At 37.3% G+C, this 17,487-nt stretch overlaps 1 protein-coding gene across 3 annotated transcripts in view; it reads right to left on the bottom strand.

Annotated features, from left to right (window-relative positions):
• Ap2b1 (adaptor-related protein complex 2, beta 1 subunit) overlaps positions 1–17,487 on the bottom strand; it is a 114,050-nt gene that overhangs the window by 32,591 nt on the left and 63,972 nt on the right. For 2 of the 3 annotated variants that reach the window (XM_005402877.2, XM_005402876.2), the window contains exons 15-18: positions 14,752–14,793; positions 13,733–13,879; positions 9,213–9,358; positions 5,636–5,765 (exon numbers count right to left, since the gene is read on the bottom strand). In XM_005402877.2, the coding sequence (XP_005402934.1) occupies positions 5,636–5,765; positions 9,213–9,358; positions 13,733–13,879; positions 14,752–14,793 (465 nt within the window). The remainder of the gene's footprint in view (positions 1–5,635; positions 5,766–9,212; positions 9,359–13,732; positions 13,880–14,751; positions 14,794–17,487) is intronic. The other variant, XM_005402881.2, reaches the window with a different exon arrangement.

The following is a 17,487-nucleotide window of genomic DNA, read 5'->3' as shown; positions in this document are numbered from 1 at the left end:
TCCTAACTTCACGTTCACATTCACCTTGCAAAAGCCTCATCAAATGAGCCCTTTCTGGGTCATTCCCCACCTAAACCATAACATATGCACTGAAATACATACAGATGAGTGATAGTAACATCTGGGATTTATTTCAAAATGACACAGGGTAGAGCTATGAAAATGGGTAGACTATATAAGCTTTCATTGAAAAAGAAATGGCACAGAAAAGGAAGAAGATTCAGAATGGCTTTAGGCTAGGTGAAAATGACTATTGTAATAAATTTTATTATACAAAAACCATCAAACAAACGTGAAGACAAAATAAAGGAGACTAAAAACAAATGATAACCAAAAATGCTATTTTTCTATTCTCAGGAAACCACTGGGAGACGTATCTCATTAAAATAAGGGAGTAAACCAAGAAAAGGAAAATAAAATAGGAGACCCAATTCATGAGCAAGGTGAAGACAATGAATCACTGAGGTGGTGATAAAGGGAAGCCATCCCAAGGCGACAGCTATGTTCCAGGTATTCAAGAAAATCAGTTCAGACCGGTGTAGGTTAAAAGACTCCAGAACAAACTTCAAGAAAGGGAAAGTGACAATATTTTCAAGGGTATGATCTAAACAGAATTTGGGACTAAATTACACTTAAGAACACAGACAAGTGAAAGGAGACTCCAGTTATTTACAAAATATTTATGGGGGAAAAAAAAATCACACCTTACTATATGGCTCAGCTTTGAACAGAATTCATTATTATGATACTGTAAACACTGGACACCAATTTAAGCAAATTCCAAGTTATTTAGAGATAGCTAATATTTAGAAATATCAAAAGAATCAACTGAAACAGCCAAGAGATTGCCTCTGTGGACAAAGAAATTGGGGCCATGTTGGAAAGAGAAGGCTAGGTACAAAGTTTTTTTTTTAACTGGAGAACGAGTTGACTCTTTAAACTGTGCCTCTGCAACCCTGGTAAATGGTCTTCTTGTAAACACTGACTTAAAGAAGCTGTCACTTATAGCTCAGTCGCACAGTCCCTGCCTGGCAAGTTCAAGGTCTTGAGTTCGATTCCCAGTACCAAAAAAAAAAAAAAGTATATTACAGCTGGTGTAGTGGTGTACCTATAGTGCCAGCACTCTGGAAGGCTGAGGCAGGAGGATCTCAAGTTCAAGCCCAGCCTGGGCAACTAGCAAGAACTTGTCTCAAAATAACTATTTTTAAAAAAACTATACTGAAAAAATGTTTCTAAGCAATTAACAGAACTGAGATGTAAAATAACATCAGAGTCATTTTAACTCATGTAGGGAAAAATTCATCTGGAAATTTGTTAAATTTTTTTTTTGTTTAAATAAAGGGAATAAACTGTTTTGGGAATTTAACTGTATGATATAAATAAACTCAAAAAAGGTTCCCAGTGGGGACAAGCTTAACTTTACTCTATATAATATTTAAAAGTTGGATTTAGAAAGGTGTTTTTTCTGTGTTTTTGAGAAAGGTTATTGCTATGGCTATGTAGTTCAAGCTGGCCTCAAACTATGTAGTCCAGGCTGTCCTCAAACTCATGGGCATCCTCCTGACTCAAACTCCCAAGTGCTGGAATGCCAGGTGTGTACCACCATGCCCAGCAAAGTTGCTTTATTCAGATGGTGTCCAGCATCAAGCCTAGATCCTTATGTATGCTCTACCACTGAGATACATTCTCAACCCCACAAAGGCTTTTATCACCAACATCTGTACAACATTTGTCTAGGTTCAAATCTCTAGTAGGTATGTAACTGTCGCTAAGGCACAATGTAGCTCACATTTTAAGAAGGAATGATATCTTTAACCTTTAAAAAGTGTTATAGACTATAAGCCAGTAAATTTAATCAGCACCCTACCCACTGGCACGAAGGATTGAACCAGTGATATCTATCACTGAACTATATTTCCAGTCCTTTTTATTTGGAGGCAGGGTCTTGCTAAGTTGTCCAGGCTGGCTTTGAACTTGTGATCCTCCTGCCTCAGACTTTCACCACACCTTGTGTAATGAGCATTTTAATGAAAAGTTTCTTTTATCAGTATTATAATTTGACAGCTGACTCGTTCTACACAATGATATAAAATTAGTCAAAATAGCAAAAACCCACATGGCATTCAAAATTTCATTTTCTCAACTCCCACACACTTTTTTTCATTTTGATTTTATGGTCTAATAAGAGTATCAGAGGGGCTGGGGATTTAGCTCAGTGGCACAGCGCCTGCCTGGCAAGTGCAAGGTCATAAGTTTGATTCCTGGTACCGGAAAAAAAACAACAACAAAAAAGAGTATTAGGAAAGTACTAATTTTCTTAGATGAACTCCTGAATCTAAACATTATACAAATACATTTAAATGCTAGAAAAGCTTTACCTGGCTTTGTCTAGATCTAGATGGTCTAAGCTGGTGGGGGTTAAGTTCTGATTCTGCTTGTTCATAAGGGACAAGGGCAGAAGGGAAGGTGGACTCTCAAGTACTCACTCATCATAAGCTAGCCATTGGTTTCAATTCCACCAGCAGACATTAATGCAGCGGCTCAAAGGAGAAAAAGTACCTCTTTTCAACTTTTGTTTAGCTCTTAGGAAATGCCAATTTATCAGAAAGCTACAATTACAACATTCCTGAAAGAAGAAAATCCATGGAGAAGAATCAAGTAGCTGACTAGAGATAAGAAAATTTTAAGTTTGCTTTTTATATCATCAGGTATGTGAAAATTAAAATTTGCTAGTCCTAATACTGTATCAGTACTTTTGAGAGAAGAGTTTGGACTAAGATCCAACTTCCTTTAGGTGTGTTCCTACTGGGACTCAGTGAAATAGATGTGTAAATAGGAAAATAAACCAGTATTTGTTTACAGACATTCCTCATTTAGTGACTGCGTTATGTTACTGCAGCTAGGCTATTAAATGAATTGGTGACTACATGGGAAATTATATATAGTATGTACACTACGGTATTCAGAACAAAGAAATGGTCAAAGGAAACTCCAATTTGATGACTTTGCATAACTCTTACATGCAGCAGTGTAATGTATAATAGAACATAAAACTGTAGGACTGTACCATACAGTATACTCAGCAAAAATTACAGTACTGCTTAAACAAGGTATACTGTGCAAAAATAAGACATTGAGGTTCCATAAAGATGCACAGAACTGTAAAGACAGGTCATAAATCCAAACAGTCCTTAAACAGGTCGCTGAATGAGGAATATTTCTCCTTTCCTTATAAAAGCAGAAAATTTGCCCTGATTTCTGTGACCCAAATTCCCTTCCTACTGCTGAAGCAAAGCATTCTGGCATGCATGCACTGTCCTCAGATACTAGGCTTGAGGCTCTGTGGGTCAATCGGAGGGAGGTTAGATTTTAAGAAAACAGAACAGATATAGATTTGGGCTAGTTACTTCATGATCTTGAGCTGAAAAAGTCCCTCAACACATTACTCTCACAGTAACAGCCAACTCCACCTGCATAATAATCCTTGTTTTACTCTTCTTGCTAAGCCAATTGAAATTGTGACTCACTTGTCTACTGTCTAAATTGTTACTCCTTTGCTGAAACAAGCAGCAGTCAACTACTGTGACAATAAGCTAATGAGGCGGTAAACAAACCTGGTGCACTGGTATTTACACTACTCAGAACATTTAGTTTTATTGTTTTGTTTTGGCTTTTTTTTGAGACAGGGTCTCATTATGTAGTTCAGGCTGGCCTTGGGCTCACCAGTCCAGGCTGGTTTCAAACTCTCAACGATCCTCCTGCCTCAGCCTCCTAAGTGCTGGGATTACAGGCATGTGCCACCACACCCAGCTGAGAACATTTAGTTTTAACTCCGAGTAATTTTATTGTTGCTATCTCACCATAGGTACTAGTATCTCACAGTGGTATTTCTAGAAGATTGAGCAATGTAATTCCCACCTGTTTTGACTACAAAGTAGAAGACTGATATTTCTCATTTAAAATATATTTCAGTCTCATTCAAACTGCTTTATCATCTCAAATTTTAGGTAGAGGTGGGATCATAGATATGTGCTAACAGGGGCATTCAAATCTTCCTCCTTGGTGTGCCTTTTGACTGTCCTTCACAATGCAGTTTCCTCTTTTTGTTGTTATTAAATTGTGAGCTTATTTTCAGTGGAGACTTTTTTTTCACTTAGTAGCTAAAGTCTGCTCTCCATTTGTTTCTGCCAAGTACCCTAGGTTTCACCATCCCTGGACCAACTGTACCTGACTTACTTACTGCGAGATTACTGCATTTACATAGCTCATACACATTCGGACTACAGGACTATGTATTCATGTGTGGCACACAGGAGGCTTTCTTATAAGAGGCCACTCAGAATTCTGCTCAGAGAGGAATATCCTTGTCACTTTCTTGGGATATTAGAAACATTTTTCCAGTTCCCCATATCAGGGTAGTCCAAGATTCTCACTTGTATCCTTGTTTTTTTTTTTGGTTTTTTGGTATTTTTTTTCCAGTACCAGGAATTGAACTCATGACCTTGTGCTTGCCAGGCAGGCGCTGTGCTGCTAAGCTAAATCCCCAGCCCCTCACTTGTATCCTTTAAGCATTAAACCCACAACCTCTAAGGTCTACAGCTGTACCAATATTCCTCCAGGTTACTACAGCTTCAACTTATGATTACCATTCTGTTTCATGTTGCTTCAATGCCAGAACATTTTATTGTTTTCAAAGAGAATTTGAGACATGAAAATTGGATGAAACTCTAAACTAATACCAAAGCAGTTTTAAAAAAGTCAACATTTTCAAAATCAACAGGTTTTTGAAGACCTGTTCTGTAGTTCCTCTAACAATACTGTTTCACTTATCATAGATATGTTTTGACAGGGGCATTTAAATCCAAATAACCCAGTGATTCAGTGTTCAAAGTAACCTCCATATAAATTTCCTCTGAAATTATTATTTTTTTTTTTGGTACTGGGAGTCAAACTCAGGACCTTGCACTTGCCAGGCAGGTGGTGTGCCACTGAACTATATCCCTGGCCCTTGAAATTAATTCTTACATAAATTACATTTAAACTTTGCTATAAAAATCTTAAGGGAAAAAATTTGTAAATAAGAACTGAAAAATGTTTCTAAATGTTTAATGAATAAAAAGAGTAATTCTCTATGTAAATGCAGAGACCAACTCTAACATAACAAAGAGATAGAGTGCTATGGTTTGTCTCCTAACAGCTTATGTGTTGGCAATGAGGTGGGTAAATGATCTAATGGGAGGTGATTAAGTTATTAGGGGCACTGCCCTTGGAGGACATTAAGTTCCTGTGGCACCTTTAGTTCTTGTGACAGTACGTTGTTATCAAAAGAGCAAGATCAGCCCTTCCCTGTACTCTGACTTCCTGTCTTACCATTATGAGCTTTCCGTATCACACATGCTCCTGCCATGTGAATGAGCCACAGAGGTTCTCACCAGAAACAAGCAAAGGTCTGCACCAAGCTCTTCAACATCTAAAAACTGTGAGCAAAATAAGCCTCTTTTCTCTATGAACACCCAGCCTCAGGTATTTTGGTATAGCAATGGAAAATGAACTAGTACTGAAGGGTTCTTTTACATACAAATACAATACAGGCATGATATTGACTAATACTGCTCAAGTGAAATAAAACTCTGACCTGCAAGTTATTCAAAGGTTCCATCTTCATGACCGGGCCCAAGGTGTTGAGAGGCAGGGAGACATCAATACTTTGGTTTGGCATCAGTGGTGTATGGATGGCCAGAGGAGTGCTTGGGATGACACCAAAGCTTGCAAAGAGAATGCAAAAATCACAGAGATTAATTGAGAGGCACAGTTAGCCACATCTTGGGTTTCAGTAGACTTTTATTTCATTTCAAGGAAACATTTTTCAATAAAATTAAATGGAAGGATGGCAGAAAGCAAGGTATGCAATTCCAACTTGGCATAACACTGGTCATATCATTACCTCTGTATTCCATTAAATTGCTTTGAGAAAGCATAAAATATTCATATGCACAAAACTGTTTTGCTAATGCTAAGATTTTGAAAGTTTCTTCAATTTACCAAGCTACTAAAGACACAAGTTGGATGAGCACTTTTAAAATCCATCCCATCAGATATGGTGGAATACTCTTGGAATCCCATCACTCTTGGAAGCAGAGGCAGGAGATCGCAAATTTGAGCCTCGCCTAGGCAACTTAGAGAAACCCTGTCTCAAAAAATTTAAAAAGGATGGGGAATAGTGCAAAGGCTCTGGGTTCAATACCCAGTAACACACACACACACACACACACACACACACACACACATACACACACGCACTCCTTTTCTTAGGTAATCCTTCGGAAAGAAGACTCAAGACTTTTTCTCACTTTGTTAAGTACAATAAATGGATATTATTTCAATAGCTTGACAACCTGTCTGATCAGTCCAGAAGATTGTTTAGTTATAAGTCCCATTTTCTTTCTTTTTTGTTCACTTACATAGGACACAACCACTGGAAAGAGCTAGTCTAAATAGAGCACAGCTGACTGGTTTATGTCTTCTAAACAAGTAGGACAAGTTGTAGGTGTAAATATGGCTACTTTCTAAACCCAAGGAAGGCTAACATTCATCATATTGAATTCCCAAGGAGTGTCAAATTAATAACAATGCAAGAATGGTAAAGAGATTAGAAATGTGGCCCAAGTCTGAAGTTCCATAAAAAACAAAAACATGATGGAGGGCAGATAGCCTGAGAAACATAAAAACTTTATAGATGGAGCAGAAATGGAGAAATGGATCTAGAAATAATGATATAAAATTTATATTTTAAATAGCATCAGTTTGTTTTATCTGAAGACAATGTTTATAAAATAACTAGAGTTTATATAAATAGTGTCTCTTTCAGTTGTCAGAATGACTAAAGAAATATTTCCCTTTTCTTAGATAAACTATACCTTACCATACCAGAATATGTAAGGAAGCAATTCTGAGACTTACAAGTTGGAGCCAGCCAGGGAAACTTAGCAAGATCCCGTCTAAAAAAGAGGGGGTTGGAAGGTTGCTAAGTACAAATGCCCTGAGTTCAGTCTCTAGTATCAAAATATAATGATGATGGTGGCAGTGGTATTTTTAAAAAGACTAGACAGAAAAACAGTACATGTAAAATACAGATAAGCAAGAGCCAATAAATACATAATGTGAAAGATGAAAGAACAAAATCAAAATAAAGGAGAAAAATATTTAAACATAAATGCTGAAAACCTTCTTAAGTAAAAGACTTCAGTATATGAATTGAAATGGCATATTTTATTCCATGTAAAACTGACCAAGAACAGTCAACGTTGAAAAAAATCATAGTAAAATTTTATATGGGGGAAAAAAATTAAGCTGGCAACAGACTTTTCCAAAGAAACTTTCGAAGACAAAATACCCTGGAACAAAACTCTTTAAGAGTTCAAAAATTTTCAAGTATGCAGGTTGGGGAACACAGCTCAGTGGTGTACAGACATAACACATGTAAGATTCCTAATACTAGAAAATAATTCCTAATACTAGAATCAAACTAGGGTTTGATTCCTAATACTAGAAAAACAGGAAGAATTTTCAAATATAATGGTCACAGTTTTGACAACTGAGAAAATTTAAGGAATACTGTACATTCATATGAACTCTTTTTGAGGAACCTACTAGAAGACATCCAAGAAATGACAGGAGAAACTTATATAAAATAATTGGCAGGGCTGGGGATATAGCTCAGCGGCACAAGTGCCTGCCTGGCAAGCGCAAGGTCCTGAGTTCGATTCCTGGTACCAAGAAAAAAAAGAAAAACAGAATTGGCAGTAAGCACAAATCCAAGACAGAGATACAGGTAAAAGAATGAAATGTATATATCCCTCACAATGAATGTAATCACTATGTACTGCAAACATATACTAAAAAAAATATGAAAAAACAAAGAAATGAATAAATGATAAAATTTACACAAATGAGAGGAAAAAGGGCAAGTAGATAGTACAACAGACACTAAGCCTCATAGGTCTTACCTCTCACCTGGGGGTGGGGTGGGGTGGCCAATGATGACAAAGTAAGTAGAAGTTTAAACATACTTAAGTACCATCAATGCAAAGACAGTACTATTGAGATTAAGTCATGAGGGAGAATGCAGAAAACAGGAGGAAACAGATTTGAGAAAGTAGGGACTAGGTTGTGTATTCTAAAGGAATAAGTATAACAGAATAAAAATATAAACCTTTCTAAGTATAAGAATAACTTTTAAAAAAGATATAAGTAGAGATAAGTAGAGATCTACAGGCTAGGCAGATTTCCTTTATTGTAACGCATTCCCCCAACAGCCTTGTCCTTATCAGGGCCAATTCCCTGAAAGAGAATGGAAACAGAACTGGTCTTAACAGAAGGAAGTCCAGACCTTCAAGATATGTAAGATTTCTAATGTGCCAAATCCTCAAATCCAGAGTACAAAGTGTCTCCAAATGATCAGAAATAAATCAGTCACTGATGCAAACTGTCTTTGACAAATTTTATTGAATATGTTTTAAGGGTCCAATTACCACTTTTTATAATAAGGTTGAGTATCTTGTATTTACAAATGAATGAGTGCATCATTAAAATCTAGCAGCCAGCTGTCTGAATCATAAAACTTAACAAAAACCAATGTTTTATAAATATAAGAAATCAGCAGTTCACTTGTTCACATTCTCTTACTTTTCAGGCAAAGAAGCGGCTGTTGAGAGCCTATAGGGACTATTTGGCTAACACGTACACTGGCTGTCTTCTACATTTTTTACATCAAGCAAAGTACATTAATTTTTCTTCCACCAAAATACACACTTCAGACGGTGGCTTTGTTTGGTTCACTATTCCACCCCTACTTGCTTAGAAATGCCTGGCACACAGATGCTGAACAAATATTTTTTGAATATATAAATGAATTACAATTAAAAGCGCATTTTAATTATTTTATTAAAAACACTCTAGTCCTAGAATTCTTTAAAAAGACAATAAATAGGTTCTGGTTCCTTCAATCCATATGGATAATATTCCCCTCAAATTCAATTATGGCCTCCAGAGCTGAAGGTCACAAGTGAATAGACTCGCAAGAGCCGGGATTCACTCTGTATTCTGTGTCTGCCAAGATGTGAGTTTTTACCCATTGTTAAAAGAAATATTCCCTTATTAGACACATGGTACACTCTTGTCTCAATATCAAGTTAGGGACTCATATGTCTTACCTATTCTTGTTAAACTGGATTGCAAAATCTGTCATATGCTGCAGAGCTTTGTTCGTGAAGTTCATTTCCATATAGATATGCCCTTGGCGGTGAGTAAATGTTCCTGAAATCTCCAAGCCTTTAGCTTTTACTGCAGGTAGCCAGACCTGAAACACAGCATAGAGCCCAAAGGAACAAGACAAGATTTACCTTCATCCTGTATTTTTTTTAAACAAATAAAGAGATTAAGATTTCACTTCCTCAGGCAACTGTGATTTTATACTATAAATATCAAGTCAGTGTGAAAGGCTCTGGACAAAGTAGTATTTTCTGAATTGTAACATCATTCTTAATTATTTAAGAACCAAAACTGAACCAAAATAAAACAGAACAATAGCCTATGGATAACCCTGGTCTTTTTCCCATCTTTTGTTTAACGTGGTCATTTTAATGTTTTTAAATACGCCTACCAAATACATACACACGTAAAAAAGAAATTCTGATGAGTTTAATGTGTTTTTCTATTAGTTTTGGTAAAAGTTTTAAAGGGAAGAAATTGAATCTACTAATGAAAACACCGTGCTTACTATCTTTGAAGACTTATCATTACTAGCAATCTTTTTAAGGATATATCTTACATATACTGCTAACTTTTACTATAATTATGGTAAATAACAAGTACTCAGGTGTTACTTAAATAATCTCACCTCTAGCTACAGAACCTGTGATATTCCTGGCTCATACTAGTAAAAAACTTTAAAAATTAAAAAAAAAAAAAATATATATATATGTAAATAAAAGCAAGAAATGCATGAGGTGTAAACCAAGGAGTTTGTGGATGGTAAATAAGGATGATGAATACACAGCCACACTAAAAAGGAGGAGGAGGAGGACAAACAGGAAATAAATACTTAGAAGATACTGTTTTTCTTTCTTTTAAAAATGAGGTTGATTGGTACATTTGAGGTACACACAATGACTACTTCCATCATAGGGAACTTGTACCTGCACATGATACATCTTGATTCTACATTTTGTCCATTTTCCTACCCACCCCTCAAACACCCCTCCATTCATAAAACCTTTTCTATTTTTTCATTCTATTCCCCCTCTCCCCAGTCCCCTTCCCATCTGAACATTCTGTACCTATTTTACATTATCTATTATACATTTTGGTCCTTATTTACACTTCCAGTTTCTCATACCAGAGAAACAGTACAGTATTTACATGTGTGACTGATTTATTTTACTTAAAAATATGGTCTCAAGGTGCATCCAGTTAGCTAGAAATGTCTCAGGTTTATCCTTCTTTATGGCCAAGTAGTACTCCATTGCATAAAAACCACCTTTATCCATTCATTGGTTGATGGGCATTTGGGCTGTTTCCAAGACTTAGCTATTACAAACTGTGTTGCTATAAATATGGGTATGCATATATTGCTGTAGTATGACGACTTTAATTCTTTTGAGAAGATACCAAGAAGGGGAGTAGCTGGGTCAAATGAAACCTCTAGTTTTAGTTTTCTGAGGAATCTCCACACTGACTTCCAGTGGTTGCACCTGTCTACACTCCCATCAACAGTGGAGAAGGGTTCCCTTTTCCCCACACCCCAAGAGCATTTGTTATTGGTTGACTTCTTGATACTAGCCTTTCTTTCTGGAATGAGACAGAATCTTGGCACTGTTTTAACTTCTTGAATGACCAGTGATGTTGAAGATTTTTTCATATATTTATTTGCTGTTTCTACTTCACCTGAGAAATGCGTACCTGTACTCATCTCAGATGCCCATTTTTGGAGTGCGTCTTTAAATTTGAGAGGTCTGATATTTTTTGAGTTCTTTATATATCTAGATACAGCCATTTTTTGTCGGACAAACAGTTGGCAAAATTTTTTTCTCACACTATGGGTTGTCTCTTCACTCTGTTGGTGGTTTCTCTTGCTGTGTAAAAGCTTTTTAATAAGATGAGATCCCAGTTGTCAATTCTTTGTAGTATTTCCAGTGTGACTGGGGTTTTGTTTGGAAAGTTTTTGCCTACACTGTATGTCTTCAAGAGTTCTACCTATTCTATCTTCCAGCAGATTTAGTATTTCTGTTTTAATATTGAGATCTTTGACCCATTTTGGTTTTAGTTTAGAGCATGGTGAAAGACATGGGTCTGGTTTTAATCTTTGGATATGGAAAACCAGTTTTTCCAGCATCATTTACTAAAGAGGCTGTCTTTCTTCCAGTGAAGGTCTTTTGTTCCTTTGTCAAGTAGCTGAGTATGTCTGAAGTTATTTCTGCATCTTCTAATCCTGCCCACTGATCCTCAGGTCTGTTTTTTTTTTTTTTTTTTTCCCAGTATCATGCTGTTTTTATCATAGTAGCTTTGTAGTATAATTCCAAGTCAGGGATTATGATGCTCCCTGCCTTGCCTTTGTTGCGCAAGAGTGCCTTTGCTATTCTAGGTCTCTTCTGGTGAAGATACTATTTTTCATTTATCATTTGGTAAAAAAATTTTAAAGAGTCAGCCATCGGTGCTGTATATGCCTATTATATATTTGCGACCAGTCTGAGCTAGACAGTGAGATTCTTTTTGAAAAAGTAAAATAGGATGAAGCTCAGAGCTTCCTGAGTTCAATCCTTAATACCCACAAAAAACAAAAACAAAAACAAATCAGTCATACCCAATGGAGGAGATCGTAAGGAACTTGGTGCTCTTATTATTTTGTTAGGAAAGTAATTTGATGCTATCTCTTTGGAGTACAAGTTGGTAATGTCTATTTTAAAATGTTGAATATCAAGCAAATTTCAAGTTTACCATATATATTTATATGATATATATATTATTTATATGATATATAAAAAAATACCAGAACACACATAGCAAGGATGTTCACTGCAACATTGTAACAACAACCAAAAAGAGTGGGTGCAGTGGCTATATCTGATATAGATTCTAAAAAGAATGTGGGGCCAGGCACAGTAATCCCAGAACTCTGGGAGGCTGGGAAGGGAGGATCACAAGGTCAAAGCAGGCCTGAGCAAGTTAGTAAGACCCCTTTCAAAATAAAAAAGGGATTATGGATGTAGCTCAACGTGAAGGCCTTGGACTCTACCCTTAATCTGGGGTAAAACAAAACAAAACAGAAAACAGAAAAGGAAGAATGTGACAGTGAAAGAACAATGTACAAAACAGAATATCACAAAGTATAAATAATTTACAGAGCAAAAGAATAGACAGATAATACAAAATGGAGGAAGATCTTTTGCAAACGGGAGGGGGCAAGAGGTGGAAGGAGTAGGAGGGACGGGAAGAGCAAGCAAAAGAATTAAGCTATGCTATGCACATATATTAACTCCCACAATAAATGCAATTATAATATACTGCAAACATGTACTAATAAATGTTTAAAAATGAAAAATTCCACTGACAGTATTTTTAAAGGATATAGAAATTTGACTATCTGTATGATCTTTATCTTTTTTTGAAAGGACACTGACAAAGTTAACAATGACTGTATGTGGGGAAATAGGAGCAAGTGGAGACTATTTCTGCCCTTGTTTTTGGTCTTTTTGAGGCAGGGTCTTGCTATGCAGTTCATGCTGACCTTGAACTCACTTTGTAGCCCAGGCTGGCCTCAAACTCGCAACGATCCTCCTGCCTCAGCCTCTCAAGTACTGGGATTACAAGCATGGGCCACCACATCCGACTATTTCTGTCTTATATCTGTATATTAAACAGGTCATTTTAGGTAAAGGAGTACATCACATAATTTTTAAATTAACAAAGTCTGTGGGGCTCATTTCCAACATAGTTGATACTACAACAGAGCCAGGGCACTAAGTTGTGCCAGAAACCTATGGCTCTGTTTTGAGACATCTTTTTGGTTTTTCCATACAATGGCTGCACACACACAGTTATAAATCCTGGAAGGGACAACTGGCCCACATGTCTTTAGCAGAGATTCCAAGAAGAACCACATGAGCAGGAAGAAAAATCAGGATACAAACAGACAAGCTAGTTCTCAGAAAGGCAAGATTATACAAAGTCTACCCTGCCCTGGCTAGTGTCTTTCCCACAAGGTTAAAAAGAGCTTCATTTACAAGGAGATTCCTACTTTGAATTTTAATGTGACAGACATCAAGAAAGGTTGAGACTGTAAGAGCCACAATGACACAAACCTAAACCAGTACTTCACAGTGGCACATGAAAACCCATGAAAATCAAATCTGAGCAAAGGTACTCTAGATCAAATGAAGAAGGAGGATGGAAGAACAAAAAAAATGTTACTTCTCTACACTGTATTTTTTCTCCCGTTGATGCACCATATAACAGACTTTCATTAGATTCACTTCAGTGTTGATAAACTATAAAAATGTTTAGTGAGGATGCTAATGGTACTTCCTGTTAGTCTGAAGCTGTATTTTATCTTCCTTATAAATCCCTCAGAACCAGAGCAAAATCTTAGATTTATTAGTTCTGGAGGTAAGACAAATGTTAGAAATAATTTGGTTTTCGTCCATTAAGAAAGTATTGCTATGCTGACTCTACTTACAGCCTTAGGAGCCACATATCCACCAGGTGCCATGCCTATGCCAGTGGAGAGTTCAAATAGGTCATTTAGACCACTGCTGACTACGGCTGGAGTTGGTGAGGGAGCAAAGGTTGCAGGCACTGATGATGGGATGAAGGACTGTCCAACCTGCAGGCAAAAAAAAAGGGAGAGAGATCAGGAAGAACAGATTAATAGCCCTTAAAATGCTGCTATTTATTTTAGCAGTACTGATAAACCAATCAGAAAATACCACAATTATAATATTCTTAGGAGCCAAACTGGTATATCTTCGTATTTTTAATCACAGGTTTTTTTTTTTCATCACTGACAAGATACACATATACTCTTCAGAAGCTTTATCAAGACAGAATACTCAGTAAACACAGGAATACAGTGATCCAAGATTTGGTCTGTCTGTTTCCAATTTTAGCTTCCATGATTCTGTGCAAAAGGCCTACAGGTATCCTAAAAAAGGAGGAGTTTATAAGACAGAGAAACATCCAACTTAAATAGCAGTTCCACTTCCAGTTGGGTTCAGCCAAGTCTTACTTTCCCATTTAGGCATAAATAACCTCGGGGGAAGCTCTCCTGAGGGAGATGATATTCACACTCCCAAACTCATCTGTGAGGAGAGGCTCACTGAGTCCAGCTGATTCTCTCAAGTTCTTTCTGGGTGACACCAGAGGATAAGAACATTCTCCAGTCAAAATGGGAGGTTCCATTTCCTTTAGCTCTTTAATGTCAGAAACATAAAGATCTATACAGGCACCAGAGCATCAATCCCTAAAGATGTCCCTAGACCACAGGTGGTACATGATCCCAAAGATTCTAAGTAACCCTATTCTACTTCCTACCTCTCATATACCGCTACAGAGATTTTGGTGTGCAATATATACTGCATAGAGATTTGGGTGTGTAGTGCTAGATAGCAGCAGTGGCTGGTTTGACAGTGCTTGCAAAGGAAAGGCATCAAACAAGGGGCAGCGCTTCCCATGGTGAAAAAAATGGATGGCACTTACTGCCGGACTTCCTCCAATGCCCCCGCCAAGGTCACTGCCAAGCTGAAAGAGAGAAAGCAGAGAGAGGAGAGAGAGGTAGAATTCATTTAGCTAAGTACTAGATGCCCATACAGAATTTGTAAATTGCTGTACCAAGTTGCTGGAAATATATGCCATTCAACGTGTCTCCCAAAGCCTAAAGAAATTCTAGACTGCAAAGAAATACAACCTAGGGGAACCAAGTGGTGGTAGTGAGGGGGTGTGGGAGCTTTGAGAAAACTTGGAAAGAAGATGGAGCTGGGACATCTCAAGGATGTTTCAGATCCAATCTTTAGAGCAGGACATGTGAGCACAAACCCAAAAAAGAGTTAAAGAATTTGCATATTCCAGGAAGCTCTACTCCCAAGCAGCAATATTTTGAATGTTTTTTTTTTTAAAAAAGAAATTTAAGGGGGAAATAAAAGAAAAGAAAGACTAAAATATGCTTTGATCTATAAAACCTGCTACCTTAATGAGATGGTTAGACTCAAATCAGCTTTGAACTACAATTTCAAGCTTTGAGAATTACAGGTGGAATAAAAGTGATTTTTAGAGTTCAGACTGTTCCTAAAAGAAAACAATTGGGCAGAAATCTATCCTATCTGGGGAAGAAGGTGGAGGCATGCAATGCTTCAAGTCTCCCTGACAGTTAACACAACTAAGGAGGAAATGATTTATTTGGAGTAGTGCATTTAAAAAGATGCTCTGCATTGGAGAATTGAGCTAACTGAATTAGCTAGCTGACAGGAAAATACTTTCACATGATCTTAGTCTTGCCTTTTTTTCCAGGGCTGATACATAATTCACCTAAAAGTCAGTCTTCTGTAACAAAAACTTTAAAGAACTGAAAGCAGAAGCTAAAAACAGCTGGTATCTGGGCAAGGTAAAACACACATGGTACCTGTATATAAAACTAATGCAGTGTTTTGAAAGCAAACCTCCCTTTTTCTACAGTTTCACATTTGCTTCCTCTCTAGTTCTGTTTATCTGCAATGCCTGTTTCAATCATGAAATGCCTTATGTGCTTTAAAAATAGACTGAGAGACTAAAAACTTCTTGTTCATTGTCTTTCATTTCCTGGTATAAATCTGGTGATCACTGTGTTGTGATTGTGTTAAAAAACAAAACTGTAATGCATTTTCAGGATTTGGGATTTATTTATCGTTGAACTGACAGTATATAGTGTTGCCAAAATCCAACATTCAATCAATATGAAAAAACAGACCTATGACCAAACTGTTTCCTCTCTGACAGAAAAGAAGCCCAGCAGGTACCTCATAAGAAGCACTCTCTGCACTAAACTACAGAATACTCTATATCACAGAGCCGACTGACACTTCTAGACACTGCTTCCAGAAGATTACTAAGTGGTTAGACATGGGATGAAAACTATATAGTTAATGACAAAGAGGTCCGGCCAACCAAGAATTCAAACAACTGGAAAAAGCATGAAAACAAATAGAAAAAAAATTTTTATATCTGCTTTCTCCTTGGCTGTAGAATAACACACATCTGCAGCACGACATTCCTCTTATTCAAACACTTATATAATATTTACAGGAATAAGTAAGTATGCAAGGAATGCAAAGGCATCAGGCAGTGATTATACAAGATAAATAAGAACAAGTCTGCAAACTGGCAGGAGAAATACAATAAAAGCACAAAACCATATAGAATATACTAAAGCAAAAAATAGAATCTCTGAAGAGAAAAGCCTCCTGGTAAGGATAACGCAGAGAAGTTCCAAAGAGGTGAAAGCAAACATGGAGGAGGTGCATTTCTCAAATAGTATGAATGAAGGCTGAAAAATCAAGAAGAAGAGCATAATGGGGAATATGAGTACGCCAGTCAGCCTGGAGCACGGGATAGATACATTTTAAAATGCAAATTAGGCTGGGCGAAGTGGTGCATGCCTGTAGTCCCAGCACTTAAGAGGCTGAGGCAAGAGGATCACCATAGGTTTGAGGCCAACCTGGGCTACACAGTGAGTTCAAGACCAGCATGAAATATATAGTGAGACCCTGTCTCAGAAAACAAAACAAAACAAATGAACAAACAACCATAAATTGCACAGGCAAATGCAGTCTAATTTTAGGAGGTCTTCTGCTTTATCGAAACCTAGAGGTTTCTTAAAATAAGATTTAAACTTTCAAATACCAGTAGTGATTATGATCCAGGAGCTATGACTTTCAACTTTGGTTATACAAGGTGGTCATGGTGGCGCACACCTGTAATCCCAGCACTCAGGCGGCTGAAGCAGGAGGATCACTGTGAGTTTGAGGCCAGCCTGGGATACATAGTGAGTTCAAGGCCAGCCTGACCTACATAGTGAGATCCTGTCTCAAAACAAAACAAAATAAAACAAAACCCTTGACTATACAATGGAATCAATCACCTGTTTGTATTAGTGTATGTATGAAGGTGCTTTAAAAAATGCTACTCGGGAAACTGAGGCAGGGTTTGCTTGAGTCCACCAGTTTGGAACCAACCTAGGCAACCTGGCAAGACCCTGTCTCTTCTTAAGCAATTAATTAATGCTACTGCTTGAGTCTTATCCCCAGAGAGTGAATTAACTGTTGTGAGATTTAGCCTGGGCATCAGAATTTTAAAAAGCTCCCATAGTTGATTCTAATGCACAGCTAAGGTTTAAAATATTGCCTTAAGGGCTGGGGATTTAGCTCAGCGGCAAAGCGCCTGCCTGGCAAGCGCAAGGTCATG

The sequence above is a fragment of the Chinchilla lanigera genome, unplaced genomic scaffold, assembly GCF_000276665.1.
Source record: "Chinchilla lanigera isolate Chin_1 unplaced genomic scaffold, ChiLan1.0 scaffold00080, whole genome shotgun sequence".
In the NCBI taxonomy this organism is placed as follows: domain Eukaryota; kingdom Metazoa; phylum Chordata; class Mammalia; order Rodentia; family Chinchillidae; genus Chinchilla; species Chinchilla lanigera.
This window is presented reverse-complemented; position numbering and strand designations above follow the sequence as displayed.